Source organism: Larimichthys crocea, chromosome III (assembly GCF_000972845.2).
Source record: "Larimichthys crocea isolate SSNF chromosome III, L_crocea_2.0, whole genome shotgun sequence".
Lineage (NCBI taxonomy): Eukaryota > Metazoa > Chordata > Actinopteri > Sciaenidae > Larimichthys > Larimichthys crocea.
In genome coordinates, this window is record NC_040013.1 from 35,771,306 (window position 1) to 35,789,886 (window position 18,581).

The 18,581-nt window shown below is 40.1% G+C and overlaps 1 protein-coding gene across 2 annotated transcripts in view; it reads left to right on the forward strand.

Annotated features, from left to right (window-relative positions):
* LOC104922979 (ADP-ribosylation factor-like protein 15) overlaps positions 1 to 5,024 on the forward strand; it is a 94,188-nt gene extending 89,164 nt beyond the window's left edge. For both annotated transcript variants that reach the window (XM_010735947.3, XM_010735946.3), the window contains exon 5: positions 3,053 to 5,024. In XM_010735947.3, coding sequence (XP_010734249.1) covers positions 3,053 to 3,205 — 153 coding nt within the window. In that variant the 3' untranslated portion in view covers positions 3,206 to 5,024. The remainder of the gene's footprint in view (positions 1 to 3,052) is intronic.
* The last annotated feature ends 13,557 nt before the right edge of the window (positions 5,025 to 18,581 follow it).

The following is an 18,581-nucleotide window of genomic DNA, read 5'->3' on the forward strand; positions in this document are numbered from 1 at the left end:
TACTTACAGCTTCGTGGAAATAATTGTTAAAACCAACTGCAAGCCATTCTGTGGAGAAATTATTCACCTTACATTCTTTGTGTGTGAACACATCAGATGTTTGCACCAGGGGCCAAGAGTCATAGTTTAATCCCAAGGTGGAACTCCTCGCTGGACCTCCTGCATAATTTTACAACATTGTTAGAAGCCGTCCACAAACACAGAGAATGGGTGTCATCTTTTTATATTCAGGAGGTGAGACCAGGATTTCACTGATGTAGTATGACAAATCTCAGATTAAACCTCAATTCAAAAAAAACTTATAAAACAATTTTTTATTTGTGTGTCTTTTGAAAGTGGACCAATAGGTGTGATTGAGCACTCTTCCACCTTGTTAAAATTGGTGATAAATTTCTGTTATTCGGTTATTCTTATTCTCTTATTCTTAGAATAAGACAATACATATAAAAACCATTCAAGTTATCAGTCTTTGCACTATACAATTTGCACATCTAGTCAGACTCAAAAGTCATTGAAAGTATTCAGGCCTGTTGCCAAAGAGTTCTTCTTTCCTGAGTTTTATGGCTCTCCCCACATTAGTATACCCTGGTGCCTAGCGTGGCTGGATTCCAGCAGCGGGAATACAGTTGACACAGACACAGGTGATTAAAGATTTTTTGACACCCTTATGCATCTATAAGCCGCTTTCTCCCATGCAAAATACATGGCCCCCAGTCTGTATGACCTAGAAGAAGCTAGACTGGATGACCCAGTGGTCATCCTAGGAGCCATCTGGCAACCCACGTCTTGTGTGGCTTACCCTTCCCACTGCCTCACGCAATTCCTTAAGCAAGCATAAGTGTGCTTAGGAGGACTTAATCTCAGAGAAACTGGTTTGGGCCACACTGTTGACTGCCAGTGTGGATGCTCCCGGCTGTTCATGGGTCATGGGGTTCCTTTGGTCATGTAACACTGAGACAGAGCATTTGGTGACGTATCCTGTCCAACTGTTGTATGATTAAAATCTCTGGATTGGATCTGCCCTGTCAATGTAATGTGGCCCGTAGGAAGGAGCTCATTCCAACTAGGTATTAAATAAATGGGGGATTCTTTGGTATGTAACAATCATACTCATGTCATCTTGACTGCACAACTGCAAAGCTGCAATGAAAACTTGATAAGTCATCTGGTATCAGACAACTGATCTGACCAACGATAGAAGGCATCTGCCACACTGTGAGAAGCCCCTGGGTGTGTTCTGTTGGCCCGTGAGGAAAGGAGGGGAAGTGAGAGAAGATTGAGCCTGTCTGCACTTGCACAGAGGTCACTGCTGGCCTTTTGACTGTCTGCCAGTGCAGGGGCCAGAGTCTTCCAGAAGAGGGCCTTGGCTACAGGCAGACAAGTGAGCCAGCCAGCCAGACAGGCAGCCAGCCGCATCGTCTGCAGTCTAGGTCTTGAGCTAGAGCCTGGACTAGGGCAGCTCAAGTTACCCAGACAGATTTGTTAACACTGTTTGGGTCCGCTCGGCTTTCTAGCCAGGCCTCTGAGCCAAACGTGGCTGAGGTGACTTAATCTGTCATTACACTCACATTACACCCGGACAGAGACTCTGCTCAGGGGCAGAGACACCGCTCGCTCTCCCACTCACTGGCATGGCTGGCTGGATTTGAGCAGACACAAAGAATACCCACCCTCCTCTCCTCCTCCTTCTCTTCCTCCACCCCCCTCCCCATCCTCTTCATGCCACACACCATGGCACAGCTAGACAGCCCAGCACGGTCTAGACAAAAGCAATTTCACTTGAAGTTGAAAAGTCATTTGACTGCGTGACGGGCACCTGTGTGGATCTGGTGGTGTTTACAGGGTGCACAGATGCATTTGTCTCTTGTATTGGAAAAGACAGAATACTGAGGCTGTCATTGTTTAATCATTAGTCTTTGTTTGCAGAAATATGCAGAGACATTATCTGAACAGATTGTGATTAAATTCATAACTGCCAGTCATCTAATGTTTTACAAGGCTTTCAGCACTGTTATTTCTGCAGTGATTCATGAATGTCCCCTTTCCAATACTCAATGTGAAATCCAGATTACAGTAATCAGTACAAGAAACCAGCAGGATTTCGAAATGCATCGTCAAGCTCCATATAATTTACCAGGTGAAGATGAGGAAATAGTTTGGATTTCAGTGTCTTCATCACCTTCTTAAAGGAGGAATACTTCTACTTAACACGTCCATATTCTTAATTCAACTGTTTATTGTCATGTATATGATAAAACATGAAACTGATAAATATAAATCAATATGCATGACATTGTACTTCTGTTGCATCAGAGACATTATTAGCATTGTGATTTTTTCTCAGAGCTGCTGACAGTACACATTTGTCTCTGTACATTCTTCACTGGCTATCAGACAAACAGGAGGAGATGGCTGAACTTTGTTCACATCGGGCAAACGAAATTGCTTCCATTACTCTCAGCTTGAAAATGTCAGAAACCCTAACAACCTGCAGTACCTTCAGTGGAGGTCTAAAACATCGTTTCCCTCTGTTGAGATTTGTTTTCACGTAACAGCTGGTTCTGGTTCTCTCCTCAACCGGACTGTCATGAGCTGCTAAAAGCCTGCATATGAACTTTATAACTATAACAAAGAAGTGTCATGCCAACAAAAGTTCTTAGATAAGAAGACTGTTTTCTTTGATTTCGTTTTATATATTTGTTTATTTCTTAACTTCGGATGTGTTCTGGACACAAAGCTGTTTTCGGACAACGTAATGGCTGTGCTTTCATGTATTTGTGAGTGATTATGTGAAGGGAACACATGGAAAACTGAAATGTTGGAAGTGATGATGCACAGAGCCCTTGCCAATAACATTACGAAGAGCCCGGCCTGTAAATACTTAAATGTCTTTTAAAACCAGGGCTTTTCTTCACTGATATTGCTGTTAATTTATTTGAACTTCATGAAAACGTAATTGCTGATATTTATTTTTTCCCACGTAAATACGATTAAACATATATATTTAATGTTAATGTTTTGACTGACTGCATTCTCGTTTTATTTGCGACAGGTCAAGAAGTACTTTGAGCTGGAGCCACTTGCTAGAGGGAAGCGGTGGATCCTGGAGGGCAGCACTGCTGACAACATGGAGGCAGTGAAGGAGATCTTTGGTCAATTCATTAGCCTGTTGGAGGACAAAGACACAGAGCCTGCAAGGATATGATGCTAACGCTGCTAATGCTAAAGAGACATCAGCGGCTGACGACGAAGAAACGCCACATCCTGCTGGTGCCCATGTACACACACTCATGCACAGACACAAACACACGAGAAAATACCGCAGCTGTTGTCCTCTCTCTTTGAGAAGTGTGTTGTCATTGTATGTTATCCTCCCTTCACTGCACACGCTCTCGTTTTTCAAAATTGTAAGAGTGTGCACAAGCAACGGTCAGCCACTACAACCTGACAGAGGAGAGCTGCCATTAAACCCACCTGATGTAACGCAGATTGTCAAGAAAAATCATCGAACTTTGCCAGAAATGGAAATCTTGTTTACTACTGTCTGTGCCATTGTGATTAAATCAGTGGCATGTGGGACATTTGGCATTCCTTCAGTCATGATTGGACACTAACACACACACACACACACACACACACACACACAAAGTGGAGCCCAGGTTGTCTGTAGATATGTTTAACATCTCTAGTAATTACTTTACAGGATGTTTGGGTGGGCACTGTTGATGTTCTTTCTGAGAAGTACTGTATGACTGTCAAGTGTGCTTCTCCTTTTGACTCGGTAACAACAAATGTCGTTGTGTGATTGAAGTGCTTAGTCCAAAGCCTTGTGTTATGTACGGTAGTTACATATCGGTGTGTCACACCGTGTCTGAATATCTAATCTGAATAGTATAGTCTGAGTATCTCCATGGAGTATTATGTACATGCAAACAAGCATACTGCTGTGTACCCTCCTGTGCAGCCATACACAAGTACTACTAATCCTGTGACTTAGTGCTATGTGATTTTATGGAGATGTGAGTCCGTTTGGAGAAAGTGGGAACAAGTCTGAATGCTTTTATAAATGTGCAACTTAGGATATATTTTATAGCTCTGTATGTTAACTCGTAGAGCTCCGTTCAGATTTTTTATATATCATACCACACTTATGAATTCTTTCAAATCAAAGACCAAAAAATCAAAAAAACAAAAAAACACAACCGCGATGATTGACCAGGCTGGATGTAGCCACAAGATAGAGAAATGTGATGGATTTAGTTTTATTTCAGTGTTAAGTAAATGTCTTTTTTTTGTTTGTTTGTTTTTCTACATTTCTTTTTTCTGTTGACATAATCTCAACGCTGGCAAGCGACTCCAGCCTCCCATCAGGGTGGAATACAAACTCTATCAATCAGCTGCAGCAACAGCTGCATCTGACAAGTCCCTGTCCGACACCCTAATGCCTTCCAACTGTCTGTGAAGACCCCTCCCTGTCTGCTGTTTATCGCAGACCCCCACCCCACCTCATCCAGCCAGTCCCAACCAACACTGCCCCTCCACTCCAGCTACACTCCCTGTCCTCATTACTGCATGAAGTTTTTATCCCACATCCCATCTTTCAAGCCCGGCTGGCCTTGTGTGGACTCCACACACCTCTAAAACAAGTCATACTGATTGTGCCACAGGTGTGTCGTCATCCTCGAGACGTGTTTTCCAGTAATGTACAATGTTCACACCTCCTGTCTTGTTTTGTTCAGCATATTGCCAGATTTTCTTTAGAGGTTTAATCACTTTTGTATCTGATGTGAGATCTGCCAGGTAGTTTTTTACAATCTGGATGAACAGAAGCATTCAGTGTCTTGAATGCAAACTAAGTCCATCAGCTACAAATTATACCAATGTTTTTGCATATCATCTCCTCGCACATAGGTTTTTGAAACATTCACTGCAGCCTGTTTTTTTTTTCTTTATGTATTTTTGTTTTGTTTTTTTGTTTTTCAATTATGTGCATTGTTTAAAATGGCAATTAAAGTTATAAAAATGTGAATATTGTCTTTGTTTTTTATATTTTGAATACTTGCTTGCTTGTTAAAATGACACTGAATGCCATAGTGGGTCTACTTTTTATGTGTAACCTTATCATGAGTATGGATTAAGGTTAGGTTAAACCATATTAAGGGTTTCTGTCTCCGCAGAATAATTAGTGAATTATGTAGCTCGTATCTGTGGCATTTTATCTCTTTGTGAAAGTAGAAATTCAGTCAGACCAGGTTTGAATTTCCAGGTATGACATGTATGACGAGTTAAGTGTTTGCATCCAGTTCTGGAAACATTTTTCTGACACTGTCTCTGATTTTGACCTGAAAGATAATCTGGAAAACCCAGATGAGCCAGTGAAGGTTGAGGCAAAAAAAAAAAAAAAGCTCTCATAGTCTAGCAGCTGAAGAAAGTTTTGAGTGGAAAGTTAACCGAGTGAGACAGGAGTTCCTGATAAATATACTCTACTCTGTGCTACCTCTACCTCCCCTTTTCTTCTCCTTTTGCCCTTCTTCCATCTCTTTCAAATTAACCGTGTGGCTTTAATACAATGTGTGTCATGCAGGTTGCCCTGGCGACTCTTTGATCCTGTTTTCCAGTCTCTGCCTCTGGGGCAGACGTGCTTCTCTTCAGTCTGCTGCACACCAGCTCTGGAAGCTGCTGCAGCCCTGAGACAAACCATGGGCTGCTGCGCTCGTCTCGCTCCCCCCTTCTTCTTCCTGTCGCTCTCACTTTCTCTCTGTTATTTTATTTTTTTTTTTTTTTGGAGTCCTCTCTATCTTTCTCTCTTCTTACTGTTTCTTTTTTCCTCAGGTTCTCTCCTTCTCTCTGTCTCTCTCTTACTCGCTCTGCTTCCCTTTGGTCACGCCAAAGCAGCCCTCCCTCAGCATGGGCATCCAGGATGCCCAAGGGAAGGGAAGAGGCCAGGACCTCAGTGAAGCAGCGAGAGAGAGACGGGACCGTCTTCCACTCTGCCACCCCCACCCCCTCCCCCCTTCTCTCTCTCTCTCTCTCTCTCTCTCTCTCTCTCTCTCTCTCTCTCTCTCTCTCTCTCTCTGCCTGTACAGTTGATTTTATTTCCCCTGAAAAGATGCAGCCAGTCCTCTCCTCCCACGCTGAACCTTTACCTGCTCTACCTGTTTAATTGCTGATGTCTGGCTGTGGTGTTGAGGGAGTTTTTTCTCCTTTTCATGTTGGCGGCAGATCCTCTGTGTGGCTTACAGATAAGAAGAAAGTTATACTGTTGTTGTTGTTGTGTGGTAATACAGTCCAGACTTTTCCAATCTGCCTGCGCTCAGTTTCATTACCAAGCAACAGTAATGGAGACTTGATGTTTACTGTGATGGATACAGTATCTCAAGAAACTTTCAAGTCTCAGCAAGTTGATTTTTATAATTCACTGAAATGAATGGTAATTAATGACTGCCTGGAAGGGAGGAAAAACACTACGAGGAATATAGAAAACTATGGCAAGTCTAATTGTCGTCAGCAATATAAAGTGTGATTTGTTTAAAAAAAAACATGCAGATATCCCAGAGCGGTGCTTTTTAAGATTCTGCATGTACAGAATGACCCCACACTAAAAGCAAACTAAACTTACAGCAGCAGAGTTCAAACCTGCCAACCACAAACGGTTCCTCCAACATTCAAAGCTGCAGCCTCCAGCATAGTTTTTTTAATCGTTTGTGTTTTTGGTTTTGATTTTCTGACAAAGAGTTCTGCATTCACGTCATAACTGATCTTTGTTTCACAATCTAGTTACAGTGTGTGCACATGTCGCTGAGAGCACGGGGGAATCGTATTTAAACATGGTCTGTGTTCATTTTAGGATTAAAACTAACAGAATGAATGAAGCCATGTGCGATTTTTTATATCTTATTCTCGTACATATTTCCACTGTTTATCTTTTCACTCTCTGCATGCCTCCTTAAAAAGTAAAGTAGTAGATGCCTGTGTGTGTGTTGTCACTGCTGTTTGCATTTATGTCCCCCAATAATCACAAAATGGATGCATTATGTATTATCTGCTATCTGATAGCTGTATTTCAAGCCGTATGTGATGATCAACCAAAGCAAATAGAAGAATAGTGTGTGAGACCAGACCTGACCTGCCAGAAACAATAACCATCTATCAACAAAAACTAGTATTATTGTATTGGCAGTATCAAACTGTTCTATGACAGACTTGTGGAAACATTTCTTAAGTAAATATTAACACATTCAAAAAGTTGCAGTTGTAGCTGTGCAAACGACAAATGTCCAAATATTTAGCATTTTTTAAATATTTGACAGAAGGTTTAATTTAACTGACTTGACTTCACTTTAAATTTGTATTGGCCCCGCTGTTGTGTGAGCATTAATGAAAAGATGATGTAGCACAACAACCTACCAGAAGCATAAACAAATGTGATCACACACAATGAAATGAACCCTGTGAGCTTTGTGAAATGCAAATGCGCGACCCGACAGGGAACCTAACTTTCGTTTACATGACAAACAAAAGCAGGCATGTTTTCTTAAACTCTGCAAAGAATGCCATTTTCCCTCTGTCTTCTCTCTTCTCCCGTCCAGTGTGTGTGGCAGCACTTCTGCTGATAAGACCCAGCCAGGAGGTGGAACAGATGTTGCCCTGACATCCATCTGGGCCTTGTACCCCTGCTCTGCCTCCCGCGGCCGATGCTCCATGCAGGGCACCCCAAGTTCCCGGCCCCTTACAGCGAGGGGCTGCTCCCCTCCTTGAGGTCCTCGAGCAGTGACACAGGACAGACATCGATGCTGCTTTCATTCATGTTACATGTGTGTGTGTGTGTGTCAGAGAGAGAGAGAGATACCAGGCAGTTATCAGACGGGACCACTGGGTTCATTCAAGGTGTTTCCTCTTTGTTTCAACACATCCCTGACTTCATGACTCTCTCACACACGCACACCCCTTTTCAAAACAAACACAAATGGCGGAAATGCATTGATATGTTGTAAGCTAGTGAAGAAATGTTCCCTGGACCAAAATTATTTCCAGATATGTGAGGCCATGATTCCAACAAGTCACAAAATGTGCAGCACTCCTTTGACATCCTGACGTGGGTCACTCCATGTGTTTTAATTTATTTGAATTGACCAGAAAACTGGTAGTTTTGTTTATGCTGAAAGTGTGAGAGCGAAGTTGTCCAGTTAGTGTCAACCTCAAATGTCAAACTTACTTTAATTTGATGGATTAATACAAAGCAGCTGTGGATAAACAGTTTTCTTCACTCTTTGGAGTGCCACATTATTAGGATCTTCTACTTAAATGGGCAGTTTGTGTTATTAATATAAATCTACTTTTATTAGATGATTAGACGGTGATTCAACTTTCAAAGCACTCACGAAAGCCAAACACATATGAGGCTCAAAGTAATAAAAGTAAAATGTTTTGTTTAATGTTGTAAATAATTGATTTTTTTCTTCTCACCACAGCAAAAAAAAAAAAACTTATGCAAATATTAAGTCATCACCAGTCTTGTTGTTGCTTGTAAATCCCAGTAACTTACAGGTGTTTTTTTCCACCAGCTTTGTGTTTTCAGATGTGCAGCAGGAGATTCCTCAGAGCTGACGCCCCTGACGCTGAGTGTATAGGCAGCATGTGATCCTGCAGGTTTGTGGTCAAGCTGTAAAACTAATGAACGTCTCAAACCTGATAGAATCTTAACAGGTTTCTCTCCTGCCAAGCGGTGAGCGATTGCACTTTACAGCGACATGCCACAATCATTCTTAACCACTAATTAATATTCCACTTGATTTTTCCTTCATGAGTCACTAATGTTTTGTTTTTTTCCCCTTGTGAACCAAACCCTTCAGTCTAACCTTAATTACACTTTGGTTCACCTAAGGTTATACCTGCTGTAAACTTCAATGTTTTACTTGTCCCTGCATACTTTTTCAGCATCATTATGTCTGATATGAAGATCATGATACACGAGAACATTCGAGAAAATAAAATTAGTCTGAATATATTCAAGTAATTTAATCAGAAGTGGAAATTGAGGATATTGGTCACTGAACCAGACAGCTGCCACAGTCATTTCTTTCTAATCAATCCCATTAGTCTAGTAGTCTGGTAGCACAGACTTTCCTATTATTACTTAACGTAACATTTTTCTCAGTGCATAATGCATAAAACATTTGTCTACTTCTAAAACAGATTTTTTGTAGAACTTCTGGATTTATCTGTTTTTCTGGTCCTACATGAGCGCAATGAAAACTTTTTATTATCGAACTTTAAACAGGCAGGAGAAGTATTCAGATCGTGAGTAAAAATATCAACACCACAAGGTAAAATCACTCCTCTAGAAGAGAAAGACCTTAAGTAGAAGTACAGACATGCCAAGCTGCTAAACATACTGACAGAGTTATTAGTAAAAGTCATTAGATAGCAGAATGATCCCTGTATATAATTACTGGATTATTAATATAGATGCATTATTGTTTATGCAGCATTTAATGCTGTGGCTATTTAAAGTAAATATAATTTAAACTATTTAATATATTGTTATTAATGTTATAATATGTATGTCAAATCTTATGAGGTATATATTTTAAACGTTAAGTTTTAAAGTAACTATAGCTCTCAAATGAAAGTAGTGGACTAGCAAGTATACTATTTGCACCTGAATTGTTGTGATGTAGCGTAAAAAAGTAAAAATATTTGAGTAAATGTCTTTTAAGAACCTTGGTAATTTTCAACATAGGATCAGTTTTTGACTCTTTGTGATTTTGAGATGATGTGAATATGATGCCTTTGGGTACGTTTGGATATGATGGGACTTTTGTTGTTTGTTGGGTGACTTCCGTGGGATTCCAGCAGGCTTGTCACTCAGATTGTTTGTCCTGGGGACGAGATCCGTGTGAGTCCTGTTTCTCTTCCTCTCTCCTCGACCCGAGTGCTGATGGAGACCCGCATCCCAGGTGGCCCACACATCAAAACAAGAGGGATCGCAGCTCTTGGTTTTCAGACAAACATCACTCACTTTCTTTGTTGTCTGAGGGACAGGGGGCATGGCGGTTTATCTCCAGAGGATCTCCCCCGCTATCGCCTTCCACCAGCCCACCGCCCCATCCCACAGGAGCCGCTAAAAGCAAATGTCAGTCAAGGAGAAGGCGTTGCATTCCTTCAAGAGGTCAATTAGTGGTGGCCACTGGCAGATCTGTTGCATGTTTAAGAAGACTATTTAAAAAAAATCTTAGATTTATTTCCATGCCACCGGGTAATCTGTCTTCTCTATTTGAAAGCCTGCTATATGATGACACCTCTGTCACATTGCAGTCCATGTTTTGAAGATAACTCCCTGCATACCTACCGCACACACCCCGGTTTACAGTTTACACCACAGTCTACTGTGAGTTGTTTGAAGCTCAGCCTGATTCACGATGTGCCGCATATGAAACCTATTGCTCTCCCAGGCCGTGTGATGGGGGCCCAGTAGCAGCTTGCAGAGGAGTGGCTCCTGACGCATCTGTGCAGGTGATTCCTGCTCTGGCTCTTGCCCTCCAGGCCTATAAGGAGCAACCGTGTCTAGGGGACTTTTATGAGCGTGACCTTAACATGCCCGTCTCGAGTGGTCTAGACTCAGTGCTCTGTTTACTAGAGTCCCCTGATGTCCACTGATGGCTATCAGACTTTTACCAGTGATTCTCTCTTGTCATAACTCTTTGAAGATAGTCCGACGTGAAGCCTTGACCATCCATTTTGTGGATCTTTGTAGAATTTACCTCCACAGAGTTAGATGAACATATGCAGGGTACAGCTGACAAGGTGGTGAGGCTTTCACGTAGTGCAGCTTTGAATTGATGAAGTGCGAGCATCAGGAAGAACGAATCTGGGTGGAAAAGTGTGGATTACACTACGTTACCATTACACAAGTGATATGTCTCTTAGCGTTTTTAATCATGGTTTTTCTGAACCTTGGCCTTTGATAACGAGGTGACGCAGTGAATGTTTCGTAAGAAGTGATTAATGTAGTAAATATTTTAATGTTGTCCATAAATGTTGGCTTTTATACATTATGGTCTGTTTGGTGTGCTGCGTGGCACCAAGCCAAACACTGTAGGTGGATTAGCTCATTGAATCCAAACAGTTTACGCGGAAAGCAGCTCCAGTGACGACACTATGTGGGCAGCTTGCAGCTCTCAAAATACAAACGTTCCGTGTGAAAGCGAAAAAAAGGAGAAAAAGTGAGTCTTTCACAGGAACAATCTAGTAAACACGGTCAGCGCGCAGAGAGAGAACACCTGTGTTTTACCAAAGTTTTGGGATGGAGCAGTTTGATCACTGCCAGAGCCATATTTGGTCGAGTGCAAATTTAATGTTGCCCTTACAGCGATGACAAAACGCACCCTGAGTCACGCAGGAAACTGCAAAGTCAGTCACAAATAAGATCTGAGTGGACAACAGAAACAGGAGAAGGTGAACAGCGTGGTGCTGAGATGATTCAGCTTTGCAGGAATAGCAGGCTGCAGAAACAAACACAGGTTAGATAAGCTTAGAGCTGATGCCAGAAATAGTGTTTAAGGTGTGGAGGATTAGGGTTAAATGTCAGAAAGGTCAAGTAAGAGACCAGTTTAGATTGGCTTAGAGTGGTCAGCTGCCAGCTATGCTAACCAATGGTATACAGTGCATTTTCCATGTAATGACCCCGTCCTCCTTTTTTACAATTCCCAAACAAAATTCAATGTAGCTTTTTTTGCCTCAATGTAAATATAAATTCAGCAAGTCAAATATATTAAACATATTTATCTAAACACTTACAAAACCGATAAAGCGCATCACAAAATAAACCTTTAAAAAGCTTCAAAGCATCAGATGTATAGTAATAAACGGTCTCCACATGACATCGGGTTCTTCAGTCAGTCAGTTTGAGAATTGACTGGTGTTTTGGGATCACGTGGGACTGCTTCCTTTCTGTTTACTGTTGAGGATTAAGCCTCAACATCCTCTAAATGGATTAGCCAACAGGAGAAACCCTCAAGAAGAAACTATGTTTACCTGCCAAAAAGTAACCCACTGACCAACAACTGTGTCGACAAAACAAGTTCATAGTTTAACCCCAAACCATTCATTTTCAATACAATCCAGTGATATTTTCACAATAAAAGGATTTATTATTTTAGATCTATAATATATTAAATATATTTTTAACAAATTATTTTTGGTTCTTTTCAATCTTTAATTTAAAGATTAGACTAAATAACTGGACATAATAAGGGATGCACATAGTCCATATGTATATTTTTGTATGTATATTTTTTAGAACCATATGTTCTTCATCCTCAGAGTTTATTCGATTCTGTGGACATAATAAGGGATGCACATAGTCCATATGTATATTTTTGTATGTATATTTTTTAGAACCATATGTTCTTCATCCTCAGAGTTTATTCGATTCTGTTTATACTGTCTCACCATTTTTACCTCATGCCTGTATATAGTGTTCTGTGCTACTGTGTTACTTGTAATGATGCTGCAACAAAAGAATTTCTCTTCAGGGATCAATAAAGTACTTGATCTAATATATCTAATGAAACGTCCAGCCAACAGCTTCAAAGTTCAGGTTTAAAAATGTTAGATTGTTTTTTCAATTTAGTCACAAGCAAACACCAGGAAGTAAAAGTCTTTAGATTAAACTCTAAACATCAAATCTCCAAACATTAAACATTCATTAATACATTTGTGACAATCAAAGTAAATCAAATTTCTTAAGGTAGGTTTTATTAAGAGGACTGTGTGTAGAATTTTATTGAAATATTGTGAAATCGTGATTGGTTCGAAGACATTTGTGACATAAGTTGGGGTTTTTTTTACATCATAGTCCCACCTACATAAAACCAATAAAAAGAGCCCAGAGAAAAACAGAAATCGTCCTGACACACAAATGTTCTGACTTTGTCAGAACATTTGTGTGTTCGCGTAGAACTTCATCACTCATAGTAATAAGCAGATTGAGAAAACAAGTTTTCTTTAATTTCACATTTCAAAGTTGCTTTAAGGTTGGAAAAATCATCTTATTCCACGCTGTCTGACAGAATCACATATCACAGTTCTTCATTTAGCCTTTTTAACATTTACACTAATTGAAAAACTCAAACCCAAGACTCCATGTTTTTTTATGGTTGCATCATCCATCATATATTATTCTGGATGTTTTGTGCATCAGTTTATACACATTTCCCCAGAATTCAGCCTTTTATTGTGATAGGAGAGGATAAAAAGAATACTATCTGTAAATGTAGGTATTTGTACTTGTGGTTAGCAACAGTGGTGTAATGTAAGTACATTTACTCACTGTATTGTAGTACTGTACTTAAGTACAACGTTGAGGTATTTAAAATACCATTATAGAATAAACTGACCATATATAGTATTTAAAGTATCAGCTAAACTACAGCAGTATACTGTTACTGTTACATTAATGCATCAGTAATCCCAAAATATGGTACGTTTCTACATTATTACTACTTTAGTTTTGATACTTTCAGTATATTTAGCTAATAATACTTACACATTTTTACTTAATATTTTACATCTAGACTTTTACATGTAATGGAGTATTTTTACTTGTGTAGGATCTGAATATTTAGTGGAGGAACAGTAAAATATTTACTGTACATTATATTTTAGTCACTTCAGACCAAGGAATTTACCATGATTTCGTTCCAGAAATTCTTGCAGGTTATTTACAGTATATAACTCACATAACTGATTCATGCTAACAGTCATTAATAACCTGCCAGGTCAACCACATAACTGAATATTATATTAGATCCAAACAAACTGTAAAATCAGTTCTAAATGTGCAACAAGCAACACAACAAAGTTCTACAAAGAATTAAAATAAACTGAATTGAATTTAATACGTTTCTTCTTTTTTTTCTCCACCTGGACAAAATAAAAAGAAATGAGCTGCCGAAGGAGTGACATTCTTGCATTCTTCTCAGTCTGTCTCTCCTGTTGCTGCCAAGCGGACAGCCCCCCAGCCCCTCTGAATCTGCCTGGTTCACATACACAAGATTAAGTAGCAAAAGTGACATCCAAGACCAATCGGGCCACCCAAGAGAACCGCAACCAGCGGAGAGGCTGTCAGAGCCCCCTTTTGCAACATTAATCTTCAAGCCTCTCCTGCACTGCCAACTCACATCTCCTTCAAACAGGACAGGGAGGTAGAAAACTGAACTTTTCCCTCCCTGAAGGTTTTCTCCTCTCCATCAATTAACTCTTTGGGGGACAATTCATCGTCACCCGCCATGTGCCAGACAACTTCAAACACAGGCAAAATGAATTACTTTTCCAGACATTTTTAAAACTTGTCTTTAATTTGGCAACAAGGAGATTAGTGTGGACGTTAGTTCAATTTGTAATCGCCCTAAATGCCTTCACAAAGACATATGAGGTAGAAATTACACAAGAAATCGTGCTTTAAAGTGATTTGTGCCTTGGAAAACTACATTTAACTTGTCTGTTTAGGACTGTAGAGACATTTCTATGGTCTGTTCCCCCCATTAATAAGATGTTAACATCCAGTAATGGAATTTGTCTTAGACGCCAGCGGGCCGTTAAAATAGACATCGAGGGATCAGCATGCTAACTGAGCTGCAGCTAACCCTTTTGTCTTCTTTGCTGACCAATAGCATCTTTGATCTCTTTCAGGAAGATAACTCTATAGTGTGTGTGTGTGTGGTGGGGGTTAGGCTGACCTTCTGAGGGGTTGGTGTCACGTCCAACCTGATAGCGGTGTGAATGGGAAAACAGAAAAGATGAATACAGCAATTGCTAAATAGCGGAACATGAGTGTGTTATGCTGTGGATGCCTTCAGTCCCAGGAGAGGGCCTTCCTAACCCCAACCTTTCTTCTGGCCGAGACCTGAGAAGCAAAGGGGGACGTCGCGCCATCTAACAGCGTCCCTTTGAAGAGAGCAACGCTGAAATCAAGCAGCATGCCTCAAATACTTTCTGCAAGTTTTTGTTGAGACTCTTTGCACATGGCTGGAAACCTAATCTATTGAAATATATCTACTTTAAAGGAGGGGTGGTGTTTTTTTATTTTTCTTATTGTCAACAAAGTTCATGAAAAGACCAAATGAATTAGTCCTACTATCAAATATTATCTGTGCACCCGAAGCCTGTTGCATGTGGTGACATGTTCCTTTATTATGTTGAACACATGTTATGTTGTAGGTTATTTTGATTCAATCCCCCATACACCCTCCTGCCGCTCATTTGTGCAGCTGAAAATAGTTCCCGGCAAAATGCACTTTTTACCCCAGTTTGAGTAACATGTCCTAAAAACTAAAAAATTTTATTTTTGAAAAAAACATCAGTGACAACCTTTTTAAAGAATTAGTCTTCAAGTGAAACCAGATAGAGAAGAAGGGATTAATACATCGCTGGATTGTCGGCAATAAGAAAGATATAAAATATCGTCAGACTGTAACACCTGTTTGACAACTTTGTTCTGTGTAACTGGATCATCATTTGCGTACCACAAATTAAACTTTGTTGACGTCCGCTGTTTTGTAATGGGAGCAGAAAGATGAAATTAAAGACGAGAGCAAATAAAACCACAATCATCTACGCGAATAGATACCACCAGACAGGAATATCTGTTTTTGTTTAATCTAAATTAAATACCTGTCACGTTAGAAACATCACCTTGTTGTGAAACCAAATGTGAATCCAAATAAATCAGTCCTGCGCAATGATTTAAAGAGCTCATACACCCAGATATCTTTCAGTAAAAGGCACCACGTTATAAACCGACTGTAAGAAAATGTTAGCTTTTAGGTGTCATCTGTGGTTACTTTTTAAAAGCTTCATTATATAAAAAATTAAGATTTAAAGATAATACTGACTCACTGTACAGAGGGTAATAAATGATACAAGAATGATAAACAGTACAGTTTAGGTAAACAGGTTCTTTTTGGTGTTGGTTGCTATGAGCTTTTGCTTGGATAACCAGAAGTCATCATCAATCTGTGATCTCTCCCCTTCAAAACAAGCTCCAGTCCACAAACACACAAACACACACCCACCCACCCACACACACACACAGGGGAAGCAGGTCTTTGGCTGCAGACATGCAGGGTTGCGTGCCTCATCGCCCAGGTTGGGGAGTTCACAGTAGTGAGCAACCACAGACAGCAGTGTGCATTAGGTCATCGTGGGCCAGTAAGCAGTTTGCGTGAGTGAAGGTATGTGTGTGTTATTTAGAGAAGCACATTTAACAAACATCTAATCATCTTGGTACGTGTTCAAGGTAAAACTTTCATGTTAGGTCTTCTTTCCAGCTGCTGAGTCAAAGCAGGATTCACAGCTTGATAACGTGTTCCAGTGTTGGAGTGTGTAGGAATAGTTTTAATAACACACAAGGCTGAACTCTCTTTTCAACTAAATAAAATGATGGATTAAGATTTCTTCCTCAGTGAGAAACATTATTTGTAGACCCAGAACCTACTACAGGAACTCCTGTGCTAAATGGACTATGCTGCTTTTTTTTTTTTTTTTTAAATAAGAGAATTTTTTGCAAAAACATTTTACTCCTGGGAACTACATTTCTCTGTCAGCTCTATAAAATCTGAATGCATAATTGAATGACATGCAATACTGCTCAACTGAGTTTATTGTATCTTCCAGATGGTGAGGCTAATTATTACTTAACCCATAAAACAATAAAACATTATGACACTCGTAGTGACTGAAAGTGCTATAAAACACTGTAGTAACGAGCAGGTGCTGCACTGTATTTTGCACGTATCAGTTGTGGCAAATCCTACAAGTACAGTCTCCGAATCTACTCCGCACACATGAAATCTATAGTATGTGCTATATGTAAGTATGTTAAAGCAAATAAACAAACAACCTGGTAAAAGCAACACAGTGCTTGTCAAACACACTTTTCTCATAGGAACTTGTTCCGTACAATGTTGTAAGAGCAGTTTGGTAGTGAAAGCTATTTTTCTACACTGAGGGGGCACCAAGGGCTGTCTGACAGCAGAGTACAGTGGTAAGAATATGTTCACTATTCTACCAACTACCAAGCGTCAACCTCTGTGGCTGTGAAATGAAGCCAAAAGCTGCAGTTCATTGAAAAGTCCACTTGAGGCTGGCTACAGAACATGTCAATCTCCATAAGCGTCCATCTTAAAATTCCCAACTTCACAGCAGAAATAAACATATTTCCCTGTTAATGACAACTGTACTGAGTCTACATTCCTGCTTAAAATATGTTAAGGCTTAAGTTCTGCATAAACAACAGATAGCTTGATGATAATCCACGTCTTTGCTGATTTTTTAAATCAGCCAGGAGGCGGCAGAGGCAGGACTGCCAAGATGACAGCATCCATTCTTTATACTTTCAATATCACTAACCGTCTTTAATCCTCTTTATAGTGTTAAATTTCTTGTTGCTCAGCGTTAATTTTAAAACACTTTAGCAGCGACAACTCTTTTCAGAATCACTGTCTCCGTTGAAGAGCTTTCACACCCAAAGTGCAGGTACAACATTGTGCAGGAAAAGTCCATTATTTCCAATGTTAAGGATAACTCTGTGAGCCACAGTGGTAAGCACTATGTTGATTTTCTACCAGGTTGTGCAACAAAAGTTCAGCAACTTGAACTCTGACCCTGAACACGCTGACCTCCACAGCACGCTTCTGATTGGATTCTGGCATTGAAAGTAGGCAGCAGTTACGGCAGTGACAATTAAACTGGCCAGGGCAAAAGAGGAAAAGTTCATTTGTTCATCCCTGAATATCCAGAGTTATGTAAATCACTGCTTTTCATATTGAGCTCAAACCATTACCGCTGAGCACACACAGTCTTTTTGTAGTTAAAGTGACCCTTTACATACACTGAACTCGTTACCAGTAAATTGTCAAAAAGTGATGCATGCTTTATAAGTGATATATGTATTGCAATAATGATGTTTTTAGATAGCATCACTGCTATGGCCATTAAACCATCAGGTTACCAAACACTCAAAGTCGGGTGTGTATGTCCTGACTGATCACAGCAGTTGATCACTGACGTTCACCTTAACGATGATTTTGAACAATGCCATTGCCACAATTCTCATTTCACATACATAACTGAGCTTATACGCCAAGACGGGCGGAATGCTTTTAACTTTTATGATACAAAGTTGTGCCAAGGGTGTTTTTTTCCCTGCTGCATTTTTCTGAGGGAATTTCAAAGGGGAAAGGCAACACATGCTGTCATTCATGTCCTGCCGTTCAGATGCACCATTACGCTCATATCAGATGGGCTCTTTTGATGTGCCGAGTGACACAACAAAATAAATAGCGAGCGCAAGGCTGTGAAAGCTTTGCAATGCAGTGCGTTAATTAACAAAGGGCTATACCAATTAGGCACCCATGATTAGTGTGTGAATATCAGCGCAGTCACGCAGTTTGGGACTCAGGGCAGAGTAACACCACTGTTTACTGAACACAAAGAACATAAACAAGCACTGGCAACAAGTACACTGCCAAGTGTGAATAGATGGAATTTTCAAAGAGTTTATGTCTTTTTTGCAACGA